The sequence below is a fragment of the Bufo gargarizans genome, chromosome 6 (genome assembly GCF_014858855.1).
Source record: "Bufo gargarizans isolate SCDJY-AF-19 chromosome 6, ASM1485885v1, whole genome shotgun sequence".
NCBI classification, from domain to species: Eukaryota; Metazoa; Chordata; class Amphibia; order Anura; family Bufonidae; genus Bufo; species Bufo gargarizans.
In genome coordinates this window covers 34362828-34383472 of record NC_058085.1, presented here as the reverse complement: position 1 = coordinate 34383472, position 20645 = coordinate 34362828, and the positions used below count along the sequence as shown (strand labels likewise).

General features: G+C 43.3%; 2 protein-coding genes across 2 annotated transcripts in view; one reads left to right on the top strand and one right to left on the bottom strand.

Moving 5' to 3' along the window:
- Positions 1-20645, bottom strand: part of LOC122941932 — a 275413-nt gene that overhangs the window by 185359 nt on the left and 69409 nt on the right.
- Positions 766-9516, top strand: LOC122939930 (oocyte zinc finger protein XlCOF6.1-like). Its single transcript, XM_044296155.1, has 2 exons — positions 766-1041; positions 7989-9516. The coding sequence occupies exons 1-2, from the start codon at positions 867-869 to the stop codon at positions 9098-9100; spliced, it is 1287 nt and encodes a 428-aa protein (XP_044152090.1). The 5' UTR covers positions 766-866; the 3' UTR covers positions 9101-9516.

The following is a 20645-nucleotide window of genomic DNA, read 5'->3' as shown; positions in this document are numbered from 1 at the left end:
ACGGGCACTGCGTCACTTATTCTACCACTGTCTGGTGGCCAAGCCCCAATGATCCTTTCCTGCCACTCAGTAACGGGCTGGCCGTTGGAGTTTTGTGTCCCTCATTAGAGGCTGCAGCCAACATCTGGCTGCCAGGCCTTCTTAAATGGCTCTTAAAGAGCCAGTGCACCTGTACTCCACTGTTCACCAGCCAATGGCTGAAAACCTGTGGATACTTAAGGCACCTTTCCCAAGGCTTCTCTAGCTTGGTAGATCCTGCAAAGGTGCTATAATCGGTTTGTCTGTCTGTGTACTGACATCTGCCTGATTCCTGGATTCTGAATCTCTGCTGCCTGTCCTGACTCGTGCCTGTTTACCTGTTCAGCCTGCCCTGACATTTGGACTGATTATCAGATTAGCATAAACTCTGCCTGCCCTGACCTCCACCTGCCATTGACCATGAGATTTTCCAGATCTCTCTGTGCTTTGCACTTGTGTCTCTAACCCCCATGGGTCAGCAGCCAACCACAACAGGACCATTCCAAGAGATATCAGCTTGGTGGCTGCAGCAAATGCCAGATCCCTGTATAGGGAATAAAGGGTGAAAAGCAGGGGACTGCCAGGATAAGTCCCTCAGGACAAGCCCAAAGGCAAACCAGTTGGTTGGCATAATTGATCTACGTCCACTGTCTGTAACAGTTTTATTCTTGTATAATGAGAAAGGTGGAGATGGCAGGATTACATGTTGTCTGGATCGTCTCACAATTTTCTGACTATGGATACTGCTGTTTGGAACAAACAGGTTGGAGTTGTACAGGAGACCTGCAGATATTTGGGTCAGATGACTCCTGCTGTTATGTCAGTTTTGGTCGTCATTCTAATTACTGATGTTTTCTGGTCATATAAACCTTCAACATGACTTCAACCATCTGATGACTTTTACAATATTTCTTTCACAGCTTGTGAATCCAGGTGAAGATCTGAACATTATATATGTTACAGAGACACATGTGAGGGGTGATGAGCAGAGTACAGAGGACATTCCTACAGATATCCGCCCAGGTGAGTAGTAACCACTAAATAAAACAGAGAAGACTCTACTCATTTTCTTAAGCTCAATTTTCTAGCATTTTAGATGATAAAACTTGCTGATCATTTATATTATGGACATGAATATGGATATAAAATATACCTATGTGAGCAAGGTCTGTTCCATTATCATCTGCTATAAGTACTTCAGAATTATTTGCCCATTTTTCAACTAAGGAACCATTAATTCCTTCAAAATAAGCCTAGTTCACATGTCAGTGTTTGGTGATCTGCAGTGACTGTCGGCCAATACCCCATGCAGGTCAACAACACAGAAGTGGTGAAAATCTTTCCATTATACCTTATCTCTGTGTAGGCTCCATTCCTGGTTTGACTAAATCAATGGGCGGTTTGCCTAATGGTCACATATTTTCTGTATAGAATATTCTTTTGCTGTAGCTCAATCTAGGTGATCTACCATGGAGCTGAGGACGGCAAACATGTTTTGCGAATTATACTATTGCGCATTCTTTTGTTTGCCCCATTTTCAGATATCCCAGTGCCCCCATAGTAGTGATGGCAGCCACAATTATTATTCATAAGGTCAGTGTACAGGTCCTTCTAAAAAAATTAGCATATTGTGATAAAGTTCATTATTTTCTGTAATGTACTGATAAACATTAGACTTTCATATATTTTAGATTCATTACACACAACTGAAGTAGTTCAAGCCTTTTTTTGTTTTAATATTGATGATTTTGGCATACAGCTCATGAAAACCCAAAATTCCTATCTAAAAAAATTAGCATGTCATGAAAAGGTTCTCTAAACGAGCTATTAACCTAATCATCTGAATCAACTAATTAACTCTAAACACCTGCAAAAGATTTTTAAAAACTCCCAGCCTGGTTCATTACTCAAAACCGCAATCATGGGTCAGACTGCCGACCTGACTGCTGTCCAGAAGGCCATCATTGACACCCTCAAGCAAGAGGGTAAGACACAGAAAGAAATTTCTGAACGAATAGGCTGTTCCCAGAGTGCTGTATCAAGGCACCTCAGTGGGAAGTCTGTGGGAAGGAAAAAGTGTGGCAGAAAACGCTGCACAACGAGAAGAGGTGACCGGACCCTGAGGAAGATTGTGGAGAAGGACCGATTCCAGACCTTGGGGGACCTGCGGAAGCAGTGGACTGAGTCTGGAGTAGAAACATCCAGAGCCACCATGTACAGGCGTGTGCAGGAAATGGGCTACAGGTGCCGCATTCCCCAGGTCAAGCCACTTTTGAACCAGAAACAGCGGCAGAAGCGCCTGACCTGGGCTACAGAGAAGCAGCACTGAACTGTTGCTCAGTGGTCCAAAGTACTTTTTTCGGATGAAAGCAAATTTTGCATGTCATTCGGAAATCAAGGTGCCAGAGTCTGGAGGAAGACTGGGGAGAGGGAAATGCCAAAATGCCTGAAGTCCAGTGTCAAGTCCCCACAGTCAGTGATGGTCTGGGGTGCCATGTCAGCTGCTGGTGTTGGTCCACTGTGTTTTATCAAGGGCAGGGTCAATGCAGCTAGCTATCAGGAGATTTTGGAGCACTTCATGCTTCCATCTGCTGAAAAGCTTTATGGAGATGAAGATTTCATTTTTCAGCACGACCTGGCACCTGCTCACAGTGCCAACACCACTGGTAAATGGTTTACTGACCATGGTATTACTGTGCTCAATTGGCCGGCCAACTCTCCTGACCTGAACCCCATAGAGAATCTGTGGGATATTGGGAAGAGAAAGCTGAGAGACGCAAGACCCAACACTCTGGATGAGCTTAAGGCCACTATCGAAGCATCCTGGGCCTCCATAACACCTCAGCAGTGCCACAGGCTGATTGCCTCCATGCCACGCCGCATTGAAGCAGTCATTTCTGCAAAAGGATCAGGACCAAAAGTAATGGGACAGAATAATAATCTTAAATCAAACTTTCACTTTTTAATACTTGGTTGCAAATCCTTTGCAGTCAATTACAGCCTGAAGTCTAGAACGCATAGACCTCACCAGACGCTGGGCTTCATCCTTGGTGATGCTCTGCCAGGCCTCTACTGCAACTGTCTTCAGTTCCTGCTTGTTCTTGTGGCATTTTCCCTTCAGTTTTGTCTTCAGCGAGTGAAATGCATGCTCAATCGGATCCAGGTCAGGTGATTGACTTGGCCATTGCATAACATTCCACTTCTTTCCCTTAAACTCTTAGGTTGCTTTTGCAGTATGCTTTGGGTTATTGTCCATCTGCACTGTGAAGCGCCGTCCAATGAGTTCTGAAGCATTTGGCTTAATATGAGCAGATAATATTGGCCGAAACACTTCAGAATTCATCCTGCTGCTTTTGTCAGCAGTCACATCATCAATAAATACAAGAGAACCAGTTCCATTGGCAGCCATACATGCCCACGCCATGACACTACCACCACCATGCTTCACTGATGAGGTGGTATGCTTAGGATCATGAGCAGTTCCTTTCCTTCTCCATACTCTTCTCTTCCCATCACTCTGGTACATGTTGATCTTGGTATCATCTATCCATAGGATGTTGTTCCAGAACTGTGAAGGCTTTTTTAGATGTCGTTTGGCAAACTCTAATCTGGCCTTCCTGTTTTTGAGGCTCACCAATGGTTTAGATCTTGTGGTGAACCCTCTGTATTCACTCTGGTGAAGTCTTCTCTTGATTGTTGACTTTGACACACATACACCTACCTCCTGGAGAGTGTTCTTGATCTGGCCAACTGTTGTGAAGGGTGTTTTCTTCAACCAGGAAAATAATTCTTCGGTCATCCACCACAGTTGTTTTCCGTGGTCTTCCGGGTCTTTTGGTGTTGCTGAGCTCCTTCTTTTTAAGAATGTTCCAAACAGTTGTTTTGGCCACGCCTTATGTTTTTGCTCTCTCTCTGATGGGTTAGTTGTGTTTTTTCAGCATATTGATGGCCTGCTTCACTGATAGTACAACTCCTACACCGACTGAACCAATAACCTCTAATAGTAATGAAAAGTTACTCGCGTATATTGTAAACCGAAAATCTTTATTGATAGTAAAAATATTAAACAAGGTGAAAACATAAGGGAGAAGGTGGCCATAAGACCCCCTTACCCCAAAACCCCTGGTGGTGGAGACCACACTGGAGCAACTCAGGTTGTCAGCCCAATACCTGGATACGCTGGAACCCCAGGCATTGGCTCTGAAGTAGACAAAGGGTGTAGTTGAATTAGGGGAAGAAAAAAATAAATCATGTCCAGACCTTGTGATGAAGTTTAATGGCAGCTTTACTTTGCATAAACGTTTCTCCAAACCGTTTACAGAGTTTATCTTGATTCCCAGCAGGTTTTGGCATTAACTCTGGCATGCAAACAAATTCAACTCTGCTACATCTGTCGTTTTTTTTTCAACTCTGCTGTACTGACAAGCTGACTTGGTAACTTTGGTTCCTTTCTTTATGCTGCAACGCCTCTAGTCTGACTCGATTAATCCAGGGAGTTCTCCTCCTGGCTACTGAGGCTTTTAGCTGTGGCCTCAATGTCCAGCAGAGCTGAAGGTGCTCTTCTGGTTTAGCCAGGGCCCGTCCAGCATGGACATGGACCTGCTTCCTTCCCCAAGCAGGGGGTACACTAGACTGACTCTAAGTAGAACCTTCCGCTCCTTAGGCTGGGTTCACACGGGCGTTGCACGAAAACATGCGGGTGCGTTGCGGGAAAATGCACTTATTTTTTTCCGCAGGTGCAAAGCGTTTAAATGCGTTTTGCACGCACGTGAGAAAAATCGGCATGTTTGGTACCCAAACCCGGACTTCTTCACAGAAGTTCAGGTTTGGGTTAGGTGTTGTGTAGATTTTGTTATTTTCCCTTTATAACATTGTCATAAGTGAAAATAATAGCATTCTTAATACAGAATGCTTAGTAAAATAGGGATGGAGGGGTTAAAAAAAATAAAAAAATTATTTAACTGATCTCAACCACTTGTTCACGCAGCCCGGCTTCTCTTCTGTCTTTTTCTTTGATGACAGGAGGAAAAGGACCTGTGGTGATGTCACTGCGCTCATCACATGGTCCGTTACATGGTCCGTTACATCACCATGGTGATGGATCATTTGATGGACCATGTAATGAGCGCAGTGATGTCATCAAAGGTCCTTTACCCAGGTCCTGAAGAAAGAAGAGAAGGCGTGCTGCGCGAACAAGTGGATGAGGTGAGTTAATTTTATTTTATTTTTTTAACCCCTCCATCCATATTTTACTAAGCATTCTGTATTAAGAATGCTATTATTTTCCCTTATAAGGGAAAATAATAATGATCGGGTCCCCATCCTGATCATCTCCTAGCAACCATGCGTGAAAATTGCACCTCATCCGCACTTGCTTTTGGATGCTTGCGATTTTCACGCAGCCCCATTCACTTCTATGGGGCCTGCGTTGCGTGAAAAATGCACAATATTAAGCATGCTGCGATTTTCACGCAAAGCACAAGTGATGCGCGAAAATCACCGCTCATGTGCACAGCCCCATAGAGATGAATGGGTCCGGATTCAGTGCGGGTGCAATGCGTTCACCTAACGCATTGCACCCGCGCCGTGTGAACCCAGCCTTAGAGGGAGAGAGAATAGAAAGAAGGGTTCCATCCTCTGTAAATGTAGCTCTGCCATGCTTGCTGCCACCTGATGTGGAGCCAGCTTTATTACATGAACAATAACCGTTAAATAGAAATACATATGCACAGTGTAATTACTTGTAATAAATGCATAGATGACAGGATGTTGGCATACACAAATAGAAGTGCCACTTGGGGGACATCTTCAGCTGATGCTTGTATTACCACCCACTCTATCACCGGGTCATTCTGTGGCCTCCTGATGCTGCCGCCACCTCCACACATTGTCATTGTGACACTCTGTGGCCTCCTTATGCTGCCGCCACCTCCACACATTGTCATTGGGCCACTCTGTGGTCTCCTCATGCTGTTCCCACCCTCCCCACTTCATGACTGGGCCACTATTTTGCCTTTCGGCCTGACTGACTTTATCATTTATTTGAGCCTTCTTCTGATCTGTGAAAAGAAAGAGACGCACAACGGATCCTGTCTGTTTAGCACCTGTAAGGCCTGTATGGTTCCATCAGAATAGGCTTATGATTTGGTAGCCAAAAGCAGAAGTGGGTACAAAACACAGAACGCATGCAAAGAATCTATTCACGTGTCATCTCTGTTTTGGATCCACTCCTGTTTTTTTGGGCATTAGCCATACTGATGGATTACTGACCAAATGTTGATCGAGTGAAGGCAGATGCTCAACAGACAGGATCCTTTATTTGGGGGTTGTTGTTCTGATGGATCAGAGGAAGGGCAAAATAATCAGTGACGTCAACACAAACTTACTGCTGACACCCTCTCCACTCTGTTTGGGTGGCTCTACTTGTATAAGCATTTAATAGAACAGGTTCTGTAGACCTCTATGTGGGATCAGCTGAAGGCGGTGTAAATCAGGGGTGGCCACCCTGTGGCTCTTGAGCCACATGCGGCTCTTTGCTTCTTTAAGTGAGGCTCTAGCTGTGACGCCAGGAAGCACTCTCCAACCCATGCTCATATGTTTTCCTGATCAGGCATTGTTACTACTTTGCAGCTCCAGCTCACTCTCCACTATATCCTGATGCACACAGTGTGAGAATGTAGTATGTGAAGACACGCACTATGACCTGACGTTGTGCTCATCAGGTCACAGTGGAAAGCGTGTCAGACCTGCAGAGTAGCAGGTGCCCGAGCAGGAGCCCAGTGCCTAATCAGGAGAGGGAAGAGATTTTTTTAAATGATAGAACTGAGCATGGGAGGTTCTGATCTGAGAATGGATGGGGATGGGGGTTCCTGATCTGGGCAATGGGGGTCTGATCTGAGCAATGGGGATCTGATCTGAGCATGAGTGGGAAGATCTGAGCATGGGGGGCAGATCTGATCATGGGGGGGTCTTGTTTGAGCATGGGTTGGTCAGGTCTGAGCAAGGGGGTTTAGATTTGAAAAGGGGGGAGATCTGAGCATTGGGGGGATCTGAGCGCTGAGGGTCTGACACTGGGAGTCTGATTTGTGTTGTCTGATCCAAGCATTGGGGGTCTGATTTGAAGGTCTGATGAGGTTTAGGGATCTTATTGTAGGTCAGATTAGGATTGGGGATATGATTTAGGATTCTGATCTGAGGTCTGATGAAAAATATATTTGTTCTTTTTTTCTCTGCTAATGAAAAATATTTTTAGCAGACCTCAGATCGGATGAAAAATATTTTTTTTATCTTATTTTTCTTTGTTAAAACCTAGGTGCATCTTGTGACTTGTGTGTAAATGTATAGCTTGTGTCTCCTGGTAGTCATACTTTTTTTGGGGGGCTCTTTGTGTATGTAAGGTTGGCCACCCCTGGTGTAAATGGAGTGCGCTTCTTCTTGACCTGTAAGTCTGAGTTCATACTTGAGTTATTTGGTCAGTTTTGGCCCAGTGACTGCCCAAATAAGTGAAGTGTGCAGTGATTCAAAGAGCGACGCCTGTCATCTGCATGTCATACTGACTAACAGTATTATTTCACTACCGCAGCAGACTCCCTATGCGTGTTACTGCAAGGTACAGTGTTTTACACCACTATTAAGGCTCTCTGCAGCCAGGAAATAGCCGTTTTCTAATGTGATTTGCCGCAAATAAATTTGGATTGAACCGAATATTTAAAAAAAATTCTGCAAACCAGCCGAATAAATTTTTTGGGGAAATTCGCTCATCTCTAGTAATGATCTACTGGTCCTTGCTCAGAGGTCTACTGATAGCTAATGATCTGTTTTGCCATTAATATATCAGTTGACAATTACATTTTGCTCCATGATTTGAAAATTCGAAGGACATTTTCTACAGAAATATTATAAAATATTTTATAATAACAATATAAGGTTATATTATTCAAAATTGTAAAGTGTTTTTTTCTTTTTGACAGATGACTGTAACAGGAGCTCAGAAGAACATCTGGTGTCTTCACATTTTAAAGCAGATGATCACGTTGTAACACAAGGTACCTATGAAAAACATGCCATTATCACAGATGTACCCTCTGACATTTACAGCAAAAATCCATCATCTGATGTAATGAAACACGCAGAGCAGAAGGCATTTTCTTGTACAGAATGTAATAAATATTTCAACCAGAAATCAGACCTTGTTAGACATCAGAAAATTCACACAGGGGAGAAGCCATTTCCATGCCCAGAATGTGGGAAATGTTTCACTTTAAAGAAAACGTTGGTTACACATCAGAAAATTCACACAGGGGAGAAACCGTTTTCATGTTCAGAATGTGGGAAATGTTTTAACAAGAAATTACATCTCGTTACACATCAGATAATTCACACAGGAGAGAAGCCATATTCATGTTCAGAATGTGGGAAATGTTTTACAAACGGATCAAATCTTTTAAAACATAGGCATATTCACACAGGGGTGAAACCACATTCATGTTCTGAATGTAGGAAATGTTTTACCCAGAAGTCAGCACTTGTTACGCATCAAAGAACTCACACAGGGGAGAAGCCATTTTCATGTTTAGAATGTGGGAAATGTTTTACTTGGAAAACAGATTTTGTTAGACATCAGAGGAGTCACACAGGGGAGAAGCCATATTCATGTTCTGAATGTAGGAAATGTTTTACCCAGAAGTCAGCGCTTGTTACGCATCAAAGAACTCACACAGGGGAGAAGCCATTTTCATGTTTAGAATGTGGGAAATGTTTTACTTGCAAATCAGATTTTGTAAGACATCAAAGAACTCACACAGGGGAGAAGCCATTTTCATGTTTAGAATGTGGGAAATGTTTTACTTATAAAACAGATTTTGTTAGACATCAGAGGAGTCACACAGGGGAGAAGCCATTCTCATGTTCAGAATGTGGGAAACGTTTTACCAGGAAATTAAATCTCGTTACACATCAAATAATTCACACAGGAGAGAAGCCATATTCATGTTCTGAATGTAGGAAATGTTTTACCCAGAAGTCAGCACTTGTTACGCATCAAAGAACTCACACAGGGGAGAGGCCATATTCATGTTCTTAATGCAGGAAATGTTTTAACTGGAAATCAAATTTTGTTAGACCAAGAGAATGTACACAATAAAAGGCCATTTTTATGTTCCGTATATGGGAAATGTTTACCTACAAATCACATCTTTCTAAACATCAAAGAACTCACACCAGGTAGAAGCCATTTTATTTCGTTAAACTAAAGAAAAATATCAAGTACAGTCAAAGTAAAGTCATGTCACACAAGAGAAAGGGAAATCAGTTAAGATTCATAAATGATGATTATGAAATGTATGTAATTACCAATCAATGTCTCTTATCCAAAAAGCAAAAAGAATCCAGATAACTCACCTGTATATCCACCATGTGCAGAGAATATTTTACATTCATTTATTTAACTGAATATTAAAACTTTTTTCTAATCATTAAAAATATTTGCTTTAAAACTTGTATAGTTGTGTTTGAATTTATCTTTTGTTATTTGCTGCATGTCTAAGTATTGCTCTCTCTGCCTGGGATGGAGATGACAAACTTCTCATCAAACAGGGGGTTTTCAAGCTCAAATGGTGTTTTATTGGTCACATAGCACATCAAACTTCCAAGTCTGGCATCACTTGGCACGGTGAAGTCGCAGCTTCACATCACAATGTGTTTCATCAACACAAAACAATCCGTGCCCAGCTAGACGCTCACTATACAGAGGTTTTCCCTAAATCACCTCTAGCTCAGTGTTCACACTGTGGTATTCAGCTTCACTTAGCCTGCGACCAATGCAACCCATTAGGGTCTCAGTCCACGTGATGCCCCTCTTCTCCAGGCATCACCGGACTCTCCAAACTCCGGCCTAGCTGGGACCACACAGAGCCTCTGCAGGCTTCCTTCTCTCCTCCTACAAACTTACACTGAGGATTGCTTTTACCCTCAGTGATTATTGCAGCTGGCCAGGGGAATACTTGTACTGGACTGTGAGTGTGGACTGAGACACTACCACTACCAACCTGTCTCCCAGTCCAAAGAAATCCAGCCCATATAACGTAAACAAACCATCTCCACAAGCTATGCCTTGCTGAACCAAAACACATCTCTGGATTTCTGCTACCTCACCCAACTAAACTGGAAACCAGGTGAGATTTACACCCCCTACACACCTCTACTGTACACTTCCCCACACATGTTATGTAGTTTCCTCAGAACCTACAAGGTTAAGGGAGAGCATTTTGTGTAAAAATAGTGATGTAAGAATTGAACCATGGATCCCAGACTTTGTGGACTCTGTTAGGGCACTTTCTGTTCTTAGAAACCATCTTTTCATATTAACAATATTACACTACTGGACAATGTTGGATTCTGGGGCAGCTGGAAATTTTATGGACATTGATTAGTTTGATCATAACATTGACCACATCGAAGATCTTCACTAGTTGAAGTAGTGACTACTTATGGGTTACCTTTTAAACCTAATAATGTGAAATTATGCATCATGAAACTATTACATAGTACATAAGGCCGGAAAAAGACCTCTGCCCATCCAGTTTGGCCTGTAATCCTACAAGTTGATCCAGAGGAAGGCAAAAAAAAAAAAAAAAAACTGAGGTAGAAGACAATTTTCCCCACTTAAGGGGAAAAAATTCCTTCCCGACTCCAATCAGGCAATCAGAATAACTCCCTGGATCAGCGACCCCTCTCTAGTAGTTATAGCCTGTAATATTATTACGCTCCAGAAATACATCCAGGCCCCTCTTGAATTCCTTTATTGTACTCACCATCACCACCTCCTCAGGCAGAGAGTTCCATAGTCTCACTGCTCTTACCGTAAAGAATTATCTTCTATGTTTGTGTACAAACCTTCTTTCCTTCAGACGCAGAGGATGTTTCCTCGTCACAGTCCTGGGGATAATTAGATGATGGGAGAGATCTCTGTACTGACCCCTGATATTTTTATACATATTAATTAGATCTCCCCTCAGTCATATTTTTTCTAAAGTGAATAACCCTAATGTTGATAATCTTTCAGGGTACTGTAGTCCATCCATTCCAGTTATTACTTTAGTTGCCCTCCTCTGAACCCTCTCCAGCTCTGCTATGTCTGCCTTGTTCACAGGAGCCCAGAACTCTGCACAGTACTCCATGTGTGGTCTGACTAGCGATTTGTAAAGTGGTAGAATTATGTTCTTATCACGGGCATCTATGCCCCTTTTGATGCAACCCATTATCTTATTGGCCTTTCCAGCTGCTGCCTGACACTGGTTTCTACAGCTTAGTTTGCTGTTCACCAAAATTCCTAGGTCCTTTTCCATGTCAGTGTTACCCAGTGTTCTACCATTTAGTATGTACTGGTGACTTGCATTATTCCTTCCCATGTGCATAACCTTACATTTGTCAGTGTTAACCCTCATCTGCCACTTATCTGCCCACTCCTCCAATCTATCCAGATCCCTCTGTAGTAGTATACTGTCCTCTTCCGTGTCAATTACTTTACACAGTTAAAGCACCAGTCACAAGCCCGCAATTCTGTTCTGCATTTTGCGGAATGGAATTGCAGACCCATTCATTTCTATGGGGCTGCACGATGTACTGCCCAGATCCGGAAATGCGGATCCGCACTTCTGTTCCCGGAAAAAATAGAACATGTCCTATTCTTGTCCGCAATTGCGGACAAAATTAGGCATTTTCTATTATAGTGCCAGAGATGTGCGGTCCGCAAAATGCGGAACGCACATTGCCGGTGTCTGTGTTCTGCGGATCCGTAAAACACATACGGATGTGTGAATAGACCCTTAGTGTCATCTGCAAAAATTTATATTTTACTAAGCAAGCCTTCTACAAGATCATTAATAAATATATTGAAGAGAATAGGGCCAAATACTGACCCCTGGGGTACCCAACTAGTGACAGTGACCCAATCTGAGTGTGTACCGTTAATAACCACCCTGTGTTTTATCACTGAGCCAGTTACTTACCCACATACAGACGTTTTCTCCCAGTCCGAGCATTCTCATTTTATATAGCAACCTTTTATGTGGTACAGTGTCAAATGCTTTGGAGAAGTCCAGATATACGACCTCCATTGACTCGCCGTGGTCAAGTCTAGAACTTACCTCCTCATAGAAACTGATTAAATTAGTCTGACATGACAGATCCCTCACAAAGCCATGCTAATATGGCGTTATTTGCTTATTTTTATTGAGGTACTCCAAGATAGAATCTCTTAGAAAACCTTCAAACAGTTTACCCACGACAGATGTTAAACTTACCGGCCTATAGTTTCCAGGCTCTGCTTTTGGACCCTTTTTGAATATTGGCACCACATTTGCTATGCGACAATCCTGTGGGACATTCCCTGTCAGTATAGAGTCCTTAAATATCAGAAATAAGGGTCTGGCTATGACATTACTTAAAGTGGGGGGAAAAATATGCAGTGTATCTTATGGGGCGAAAACCGCCATTTACACTGATGCATCGCTGACCGCGATGGTGCACAACGTGGCCGGCGGTTTATCAGCAGGGAGGGAGAAGGGGTGGGGGCCGGCATCTGGTGTTGTAATGGCAGCGGGCCCCTGTCCAGTCACTGTATTCTATTAGTATATGGTAAGGAACGGTAAGCACTTTCAACCTCGAGAAACGCCCGTACGAGAAGGGAAGATCCCAAATGTAGCAAAGAAATCCCAGTGTGCACTGATTCTTCAATTCATGTATCCTTTATTTATTTTTTACTCGTTTTATTGAAAAAAGCGTAACAAGGCATTCTGTGGTACATTCATGTGAATATGATAGTGTTACACGACATATCAAATCATGCATTATAAGAATAATATACGTATTCAAGCAATTCGGTACAGGGAGAGCACATCATTTTCTTTTTCATATACAGTAAAAATACAACAAACTGAGTTAGACAGAGGTATCGCGTGAGACTTTAAATGTTCCATCCCTTTTAAGAGCCAATAGAAACTGCTGATCCCGGTGAAATTGTTAAATGTGACTCGCACCATAGACCCCACACTTTCTGGAATTTATCAGGACATTTTCTATTCACATATATCACCTCTTCAAAGGGAATCACCCTCTTCCAGATCTCTAATGTTGGTAGATCTTCCGCCATCCATTTAAGAGAAATTACCTTGCGGGCTAGAAATAGAGTTTCGCTCAGAAATATCTTATTGTAGTGGGACCATCCGTCATTGTCTAGAATACCCAATAAGCATAACTTGGGGCATAATGGAATTGGGCCTAAGCCTAGTGATGAAAGTATCCCAAGTACTGCCTGCCAATATGATTTAATGTGTGAACAGTCCCACATCATATGCCAAAAATCTGCATTATTATGAGAACATCTCAGGCAGTTGGGTTGGGGAATTCTCCCCATCTTGTGTAATCTAGTGGGGGTCAGGTAACTGCGGTGCAACATAAATAGTTGGATTAACCTGTTGTTAATAGAGGGGGATACATTAGTGACCGCCTCTGTCCAGTCATCTGCTGAGAGATGTGGGATGTTCCCCTTCCACCTGGCCTCAGCTAGTATGGGTTGTGCTGACATGTGATTGTCCAGAAGGTGAATGTAAAGTACAGATACTATACCTCTAGGTCCCTGTGATTTAATAACCCCAATGAGGGGATAAGAGGAAATGGCCCTATTTCCATCTCTAAATTGTTCCTGAAGGGCGTGCCTGATCTGTAGGCATTTAAAAAACTGAGTGCGTGCTATCCCAAATCGTTCTTGGATTTGTGAGAAAGAGCGTAAGATACCTTCATTATATAAATCTCGCAGTGTAACAATCCCGGACGCTTCCCAGATATGCGTTCTCTCTATTCCCTGTAATTGGGGGAATAGCGGGTTGTCCCATAAAGGTATGATGTCGGCCCAATCCTGATATTGCCTTAATTTGGCGTCTCTCCAAACCTGCTGCGCTAACCTGTGTACCTGCAGCAATTGTCTCGATAGGGATCCAACCCTCTCAAGTACTGGCCAGAAGTTGGATATACCCAGGTGCTGCTGTAAATAATACTCCATGTTCTGCAGGGGTTCCCCATTGACCCAGCTAACTAAGAACCTCAGTTGTCCTGCAAGAAAATGCAAGTGAAAATTTGGCAGCGACGCTCCACCCTGCACCTTGGATCTCTGCAGCGTATTCATAGCGAGTTTGTGCCTGGCCTTTCCCCAAATAAATTGAGCCATTAAAGAATGGAGGCGATCAAAGAAACTCTGTGATATTGGGGTGCAAGCGTGTTCCAGTATATATAACCCTTTGGGCAATAGGATCATTTTAATTAAGTTGATCCTGCCCATGATGGACAGAGGAAGGGTTTTCCCACACCTTAAACTTGTCGCTGAATATGGATTCTAAAGGCTCAACATTTATGGGATATGTGTCTTTCGGCTCTCTGGTGATAGCAATTCCCAGATATTTAAAGTGATCTACCACTCTAAGGTTATGATCGACCTCGGGCCAGTCGGATCGCCATAGCGGCATCAAGGCCGACTTGGCCCAGTTAATGTGTAATCCGGAGAAGTGCCCAAATTGTTCTATAATCGTGATCGCTTGTGGCAAAGAAATGTCCATCTCACTCATATACAGTATAAGATCATCTGCATATAGGCCTACTCTGTCTTCCCCCCCCCCCCCCATCCCAACCCCTCTAATTGTCAAGTCTTGGCGAATACGTAAAGCCAGATGTTCAATGGCAATCGCAAACAACAGGGGGGAGAGAGGACAACCCTGATTCGTGCCCCTCTGCAGAGTAAAAGAGGGGGAGGCGGTGCCATTAACTAAGATACTAGCTCTTGGATTTCTGTATATTATCCAAGTCCATTGTAGAAACCTAGGACCGAAGCCAAATTTCCCTAATACTCTCATCGGGTATGGCCACTCCAATGAATCGAAGGCTTTGGCCGTGTCTAATGAAGCCATCGCCCACTGTCTATCATGGTGGGTTCCAATTTGAGCTATGATTTGCGCTCTGCGAATGTTACTGGAGGTCGATCTAACTGGTATAAACCCAGTTTGATCACAGTGTATTAAGCTAGTTATTATTTTGTTCAACCTATTGGCCAAGATTTTTGTCAGGATTTTGTAATCTAAATTTAGTAAGGATATTGGCCGATAAGAGGCACAATCTATCGGATCCTTGTCCGGTTTAAAAATTACTACTATGAACGCTTCATATAAGGATTCCGGGAGTTCGCCCAGGCGCAACGCCTCCTTGAACATCTCCTTCAATTGAGGTCCAAGGATATCAATATACTTGGAGTATACCTCTAGTGGCAGACCGTCAGGACCTGGAGATTTCCCATTCGCTAATCCGTTAATTGCATCCTGTATCTCCTCTAAAGTTATATCTTCCTCCAGTGATTTGCTGTCCTCCATCGAGAGTGTTGTGCAGGTTATCTCATCTAAATAATGCTCAAGTTCCAACTCAGAGTATGTCACTTGTGTTTGATATAGCTCTTTATAGAAATCAGCAAAGCTCGCTACTATATCCGGGACGGATTCCTTGACCTCCCCACTCGGGACCCGGATGCGCAGAACTGGTTGGGCAGAAGTATTTCTATAGACTATGTGGGCCAGTAGTCTTCCTGCCTTATCCCCTTGCTCAAAAGCCTGCTGTTTGTAAAAGAATAGCTTTCAATTACTCTTTTCATGCAAGTGAACTAGATACATCCTTCCCTTCCGTAACCAGTCCTGCCTATTTGCCTCAGATAGATCCAGCACGAATCTAGCTTCGGCTTCCTTGACACAAACAGTAAGGGAGTCCTCTTTTTTCCGGGTGTCTTTCTTAATATAAGAAATTGATGATTTAAGGCATCCCCTTAAATATGCCTTCAATGTGTCCCACAGAAGCAGGGCACTCGTGTCAGCGTCATGTACTTCTAGAAACATTTGCAGTTAGTCTGGGATCCTATCTTGTTCTTTTAGAAGGGTGAGCCAAAATTGATGTATTTTCATTTTTAGTCGAGGACTTAACTCCTGCGAAACATTAAACTGTGCTATCAGGGGTGCATGGTCAGACACACTCTGAGGGCCATGATAAACAGGGGACCCAAACATGTAGTCAATTCTGGACAAGGCTCCATGAGATGGAGTGAAGCAAGAATACTCTACTACATCTGGGTGTTTTTTCTCTCCAGAAATCTAACCATCCCACCTCCTCGGTCCAGGCCGACAACAAAGTGGGTAGGCTGTGGGTCGAGGAAGCCGGGTGAGCACAAAATCGAACCATCCGTGGATCCATGACCATGTTAATGTCCCCTACACATAGCAGTCTCGCTTGCGAGTACTGAGCTGCAAATATAGCCGCAGTTTGCAGAAGTGCCAAGTCAGCAGGAGGGGGACAGTAAATGTTCAGAATCACAAAAGGAGTACCATTCACATGTGCATAAACAAAAACGTATCTTCCCTCTGGGTTACTTTCATTCGTATGTAACGCCCATCTAACAGAGCGGTTGATTAACAGAGATACTCCCCTGGAATGTGATGTACCGTACGAGTGATATGCACACTGAACCAATGATTTCTGAAGTCTACCGGCTGTGTCGACCGTTAAGTGAGTTTCTTGCAAACTGAGTATGTGAGGGGCATACCTGCGGATATGTGTATAAACAGACATCCTCTTACCCGTATCTCCTAGCCCTCTCACATTCCAGGACATTAGAACTAAGTTGGCCATATTATTCGCATCTCATATCTAAATGCAAGTCTGTACTTCTGCTGCAAATTCAAATAGCTTCCTCCCAACGAATTACCCCTTACATTCACATATCTGTCTATAGTTAATGATCTATTACACAATGCCCAAACAAGATATACAAGCTTAAGGCAAAACGAAACATGCCATAAACGAACACTGAAATAAAGTGAATATTGCCCAACGCGGGGAATTGACTTCCCTGTGGCTGTAAAGTCAGGGACCTGCATATTACAAGGTGGTAAAAAGTTATGCAGGTATCTGACCAGCTCCCATCATACATAGTATAGCATACTGACAGTTAACTAATGGCGAACGCACAAAACAGTGAAACTCACTCTAAAGTGGCTGTATGCAATCATTACAGAGTCCAAAGCTGCATACTTTCGCATAATGCAAATGACGAATCTCCACCGCCAGTATTAATAGAATGTCCCATCGGTAAAGTCCTCGGACGAAAGATGAGACAAAGATGCAAAACTGCTTCTCAAGATGGCGCCAATCTACGCGATTTCCTGACGACCCACTCATCCGCCACTTTAGGGTCAGTGAAGAAATGTGACTTTTCTCCATCCATCACCCGCAGCCTGACGGGGTATGCCATGGAATATGGTAAGTTCATGTCCCGAAGCCTTCTCTTTACAGAAACAAAGGTCGCCCTTTTCTTCTGACGCTCAGCGGAAAAATCGGGAAACAAGGACAATTTGGCATTTTCATGCATGATGGTCTGCTTCTTCCTCGCCTGTGTAAGGATAAGGTTGCGATCCTTCCAATTCAGCATGCGAGCTAATAGCGGCCTAGGTGGAGCACCAGGTGGCGATGGGCGAGCTGCAACCCTGTGGGCTCGTTCCACCGCGTATGCCATAGAAAAGGCTGCCTCATCTGAACCAGGTTTCCAGGAAGGCGGCAGGATCCGACCCTTCCGTTCTCTCTGGTAGGCCCAAAATGCGCACATTATTCCTCCTGGCCCTGTTTTCCAAGTCATCACACTTTTGCCTCCACAGGGAGAACGAATCTTCCATGGCATGGATCTTGGCAGGCATGGGACGAGTGAGGTCCTCTAGTTCAGAGATCCTCTCTTACGCTCCCCTCACCCACTCTCTGAGTTGCTAAACGTCTTGTCTAAGGAGGCCTACATCCACACGTACCTCGTCAATCTTGGTAGTGAGAGAAGTTTGACATGCCAAGATTGCTGACAAGAGTTGTTCATGCGCTTCTTTCGGTGATAGCTCTGGCACCTCCGGTTCATCACTGACTACTTGCTGAGCCGCCTGACTGCGGGTATGTTGAGTACGGGGTGTACTAGTTGTTGCGGCGCCATGTTGGTTATCTTGGCGGGCAAATTCTTTCAGGCGTTCAGCCGCTGCTTGAGCTTTGCTAGGTCCCATCTTTAGGATCCGTGGGCTCTCGTGATGTCATACGTCTTTTCTATTGTCAGATTGATCGTGTCAGTGCTCAGGATTGTGATCAGGATCATAAACGGGAGCCGGAGCTCAGATCAGATGCGGCCGCTCATGTCGGCAGTTAGCCACGCCCCCCATGTATCCTTTATTTCATCTTGGTAACAATGTAACAATGGACGCGTTTCGGCCCGTCCAGTCTTTGTCAGCTCAAGTAAATACAATGGTTCACCATCTTAAATAACAGTAGAATCAATCACCTGTGGTGACGTCAGACTCCCACAAAAGTGGGCGGCATAGAAATCAGTACTATCCAGTTTTCTTATACAATATAACTATAAACAAATAATTGAAACAATAAAACAGTAAAATAATGCTGATATAATTCAACTTGCAGCGTCTCATCTCTGATTTGCTGTCATTATCATTAAAGATTTGATATAGCGGCAACATAGTTCACATATGCCTAATCTCGTATTCTCTATTCAATCCTTTGGGTTGTATTGTGCCCAGAGTATGGATCCAATAGGCTTCTCTCCGTAATAATTGTGTCCTAATGTCACCCCCTCTTCTGTGTCGTTTCACTTGCTCCAGCACCTGGAATCTCAATTGGGAGATTCTATGTTGGTGCTTATGAAAATTAAAAGGTAAGGGGAGCAACAAATTGCCTGTGCGAATATCGATTTATGCTTGCTAATGCGATCTTTTACCGCTTGTATGGTTTCCCCTATGTACACCAAACCGCAGGGACATTTCACCAAATAAACAACATTTGCAGATTCGAAAGTAAAAAAAAACCTTACATTTTAAAGGTTTTTCCTGTATGAGGATGGTGGAAGGAATCTCCTTTAATTATATGGGAAAACTGTACACAGTGCAAACAAGGGTAAGTGCCATTTTTCCCACTACCAATTGTCCTCTGTATTGATGTAATTGTCATAGTGCCAATATCTGTACGTACCAGTTGGTCTCAGTGGCACTTCGCTTGTTGAAAATCAAGGGTGCAATATTAAATTCGGCAATCTGTGGGTACGCCTTACCTAACAGTGGCCAATGATTACGTATAATACCATCAAATTTTCCATTATATGGATGGTATTTATGGTTAAATTCAATATGTAGATCTCCCTTATTTTTCTTTGTTTGTACTGAGGTGGTAGCCTCTGTTAGTATCTGCAGTTGGTAACACCTCATCTTAAATCTCTGCAGCATCTCATCTACCCTCTGTCCCTGCAGTTGGGGATCAGAAACAATTCGTTTCACCCTTTGCACCCGCGATTTGGGGATGGCTTTCTTTAAAGGAGATGGATGTGCTCTTGTGTAGTGCAACACACTATTCTTATCTGTCTCCTTCCTATAGAGATCTGTGTGCAAATTACCCTCCTCATCCTTGATGATCAATGTATCCCAAAAACTAACCTCAGTCTGATCGTATGAGACTGTGAATTTTAACTCGACAAAAACTCCATTCAGCCGATCTAGGAAGGACGCGAGGGGCTTGAGTGGCCCCCCCCATACGCAAAACACGCCATCAATATATCTTTTCCACAACAGAACATACTTCTCATAACTCGGATCTTTATATACATGGTTATCCTCAAATTATGACATTAAAGCATTTGCGTAGGGCGGGGCCACATTCTAGCCCATCGCGGTCCCCCACCGCTGAAGGTAGTAGACGTCACCAAACATAAAATAATTTTCGTGTAGCACTAAATGTAACAATTCCATAAAAAATTCTCTCTGTATGTTAGTATAATTACTTGATTGCAACAAGCGTGATACCGCCTCCATTCCGCCATCATGACTGATGGAGGTGTAGAGGCGGACCACATCTATTGTGACAAGCCAGCTTTCCTTAGGAACCGTGCGTATCTGTTTAATAATGCTCAGAAAATGTGATGTGTCTAAAAGGAAAGATGCTGTCTTTTTTAACCAGGGTTGTCAGAACTTTTTCCAAAACAATGGCTGAAGGTGACAGAATAGACTCAACTGATGCCACTATAGGGCGTCCTGGGGGATCCACTAATGCTTTATGCACCTTGGGGAGTACATAGAACACCGGAGTAATTGGTGATTGATTAATTAAAAATTCACGATTTTTTTTGTCTATCACTCCCAAAGATGCATAATAATCAATGACACCCAATATCTTATTTTTGATCCTAAACACTGGATCACTATCAAGAATCATATAAGTATCTTTATCTAACAGTTGATGCATTATTTCCCTCACATAATTAACTTTATCCAGAATGACAAGCGATCCACCCTTATCAGCGGGTTTTATCAAATCTTTATCTTCTGCTAGGGACCGGGATCGCCTGCCTTTCTTCAACTGAAACATTACATGTCATGTGCAATGCAACCTTTCTGATGGAATCCATCAAGACCTCCGTCTCTTTAGTAACCAGGTGTACAAACGTCTCCACCGGGTGCAAATATTTTGGTAGTATATATCTGCTTTTAAGTCTCAGACCCAAATCCGCCAGAGTA

What these genes read in the sequence shown, in the direction of transcription:
- LOC122939930 (XM_044296155.1), top strand. Translation starts at nt 867, where the DNA reads ATGTTTTCTGGTCATATAAACCTTCAACATGACTTCAACCATCTGATG. An exon ending in TCCTACAGATATCCGCCCAG is followed by an intron (nt 1,042 to 7,988) that starts GTGAGTAGTAAC and finishes TCTTTTTGACAG; the next exon opens with ATGACTGTAACAGGAGCTCA.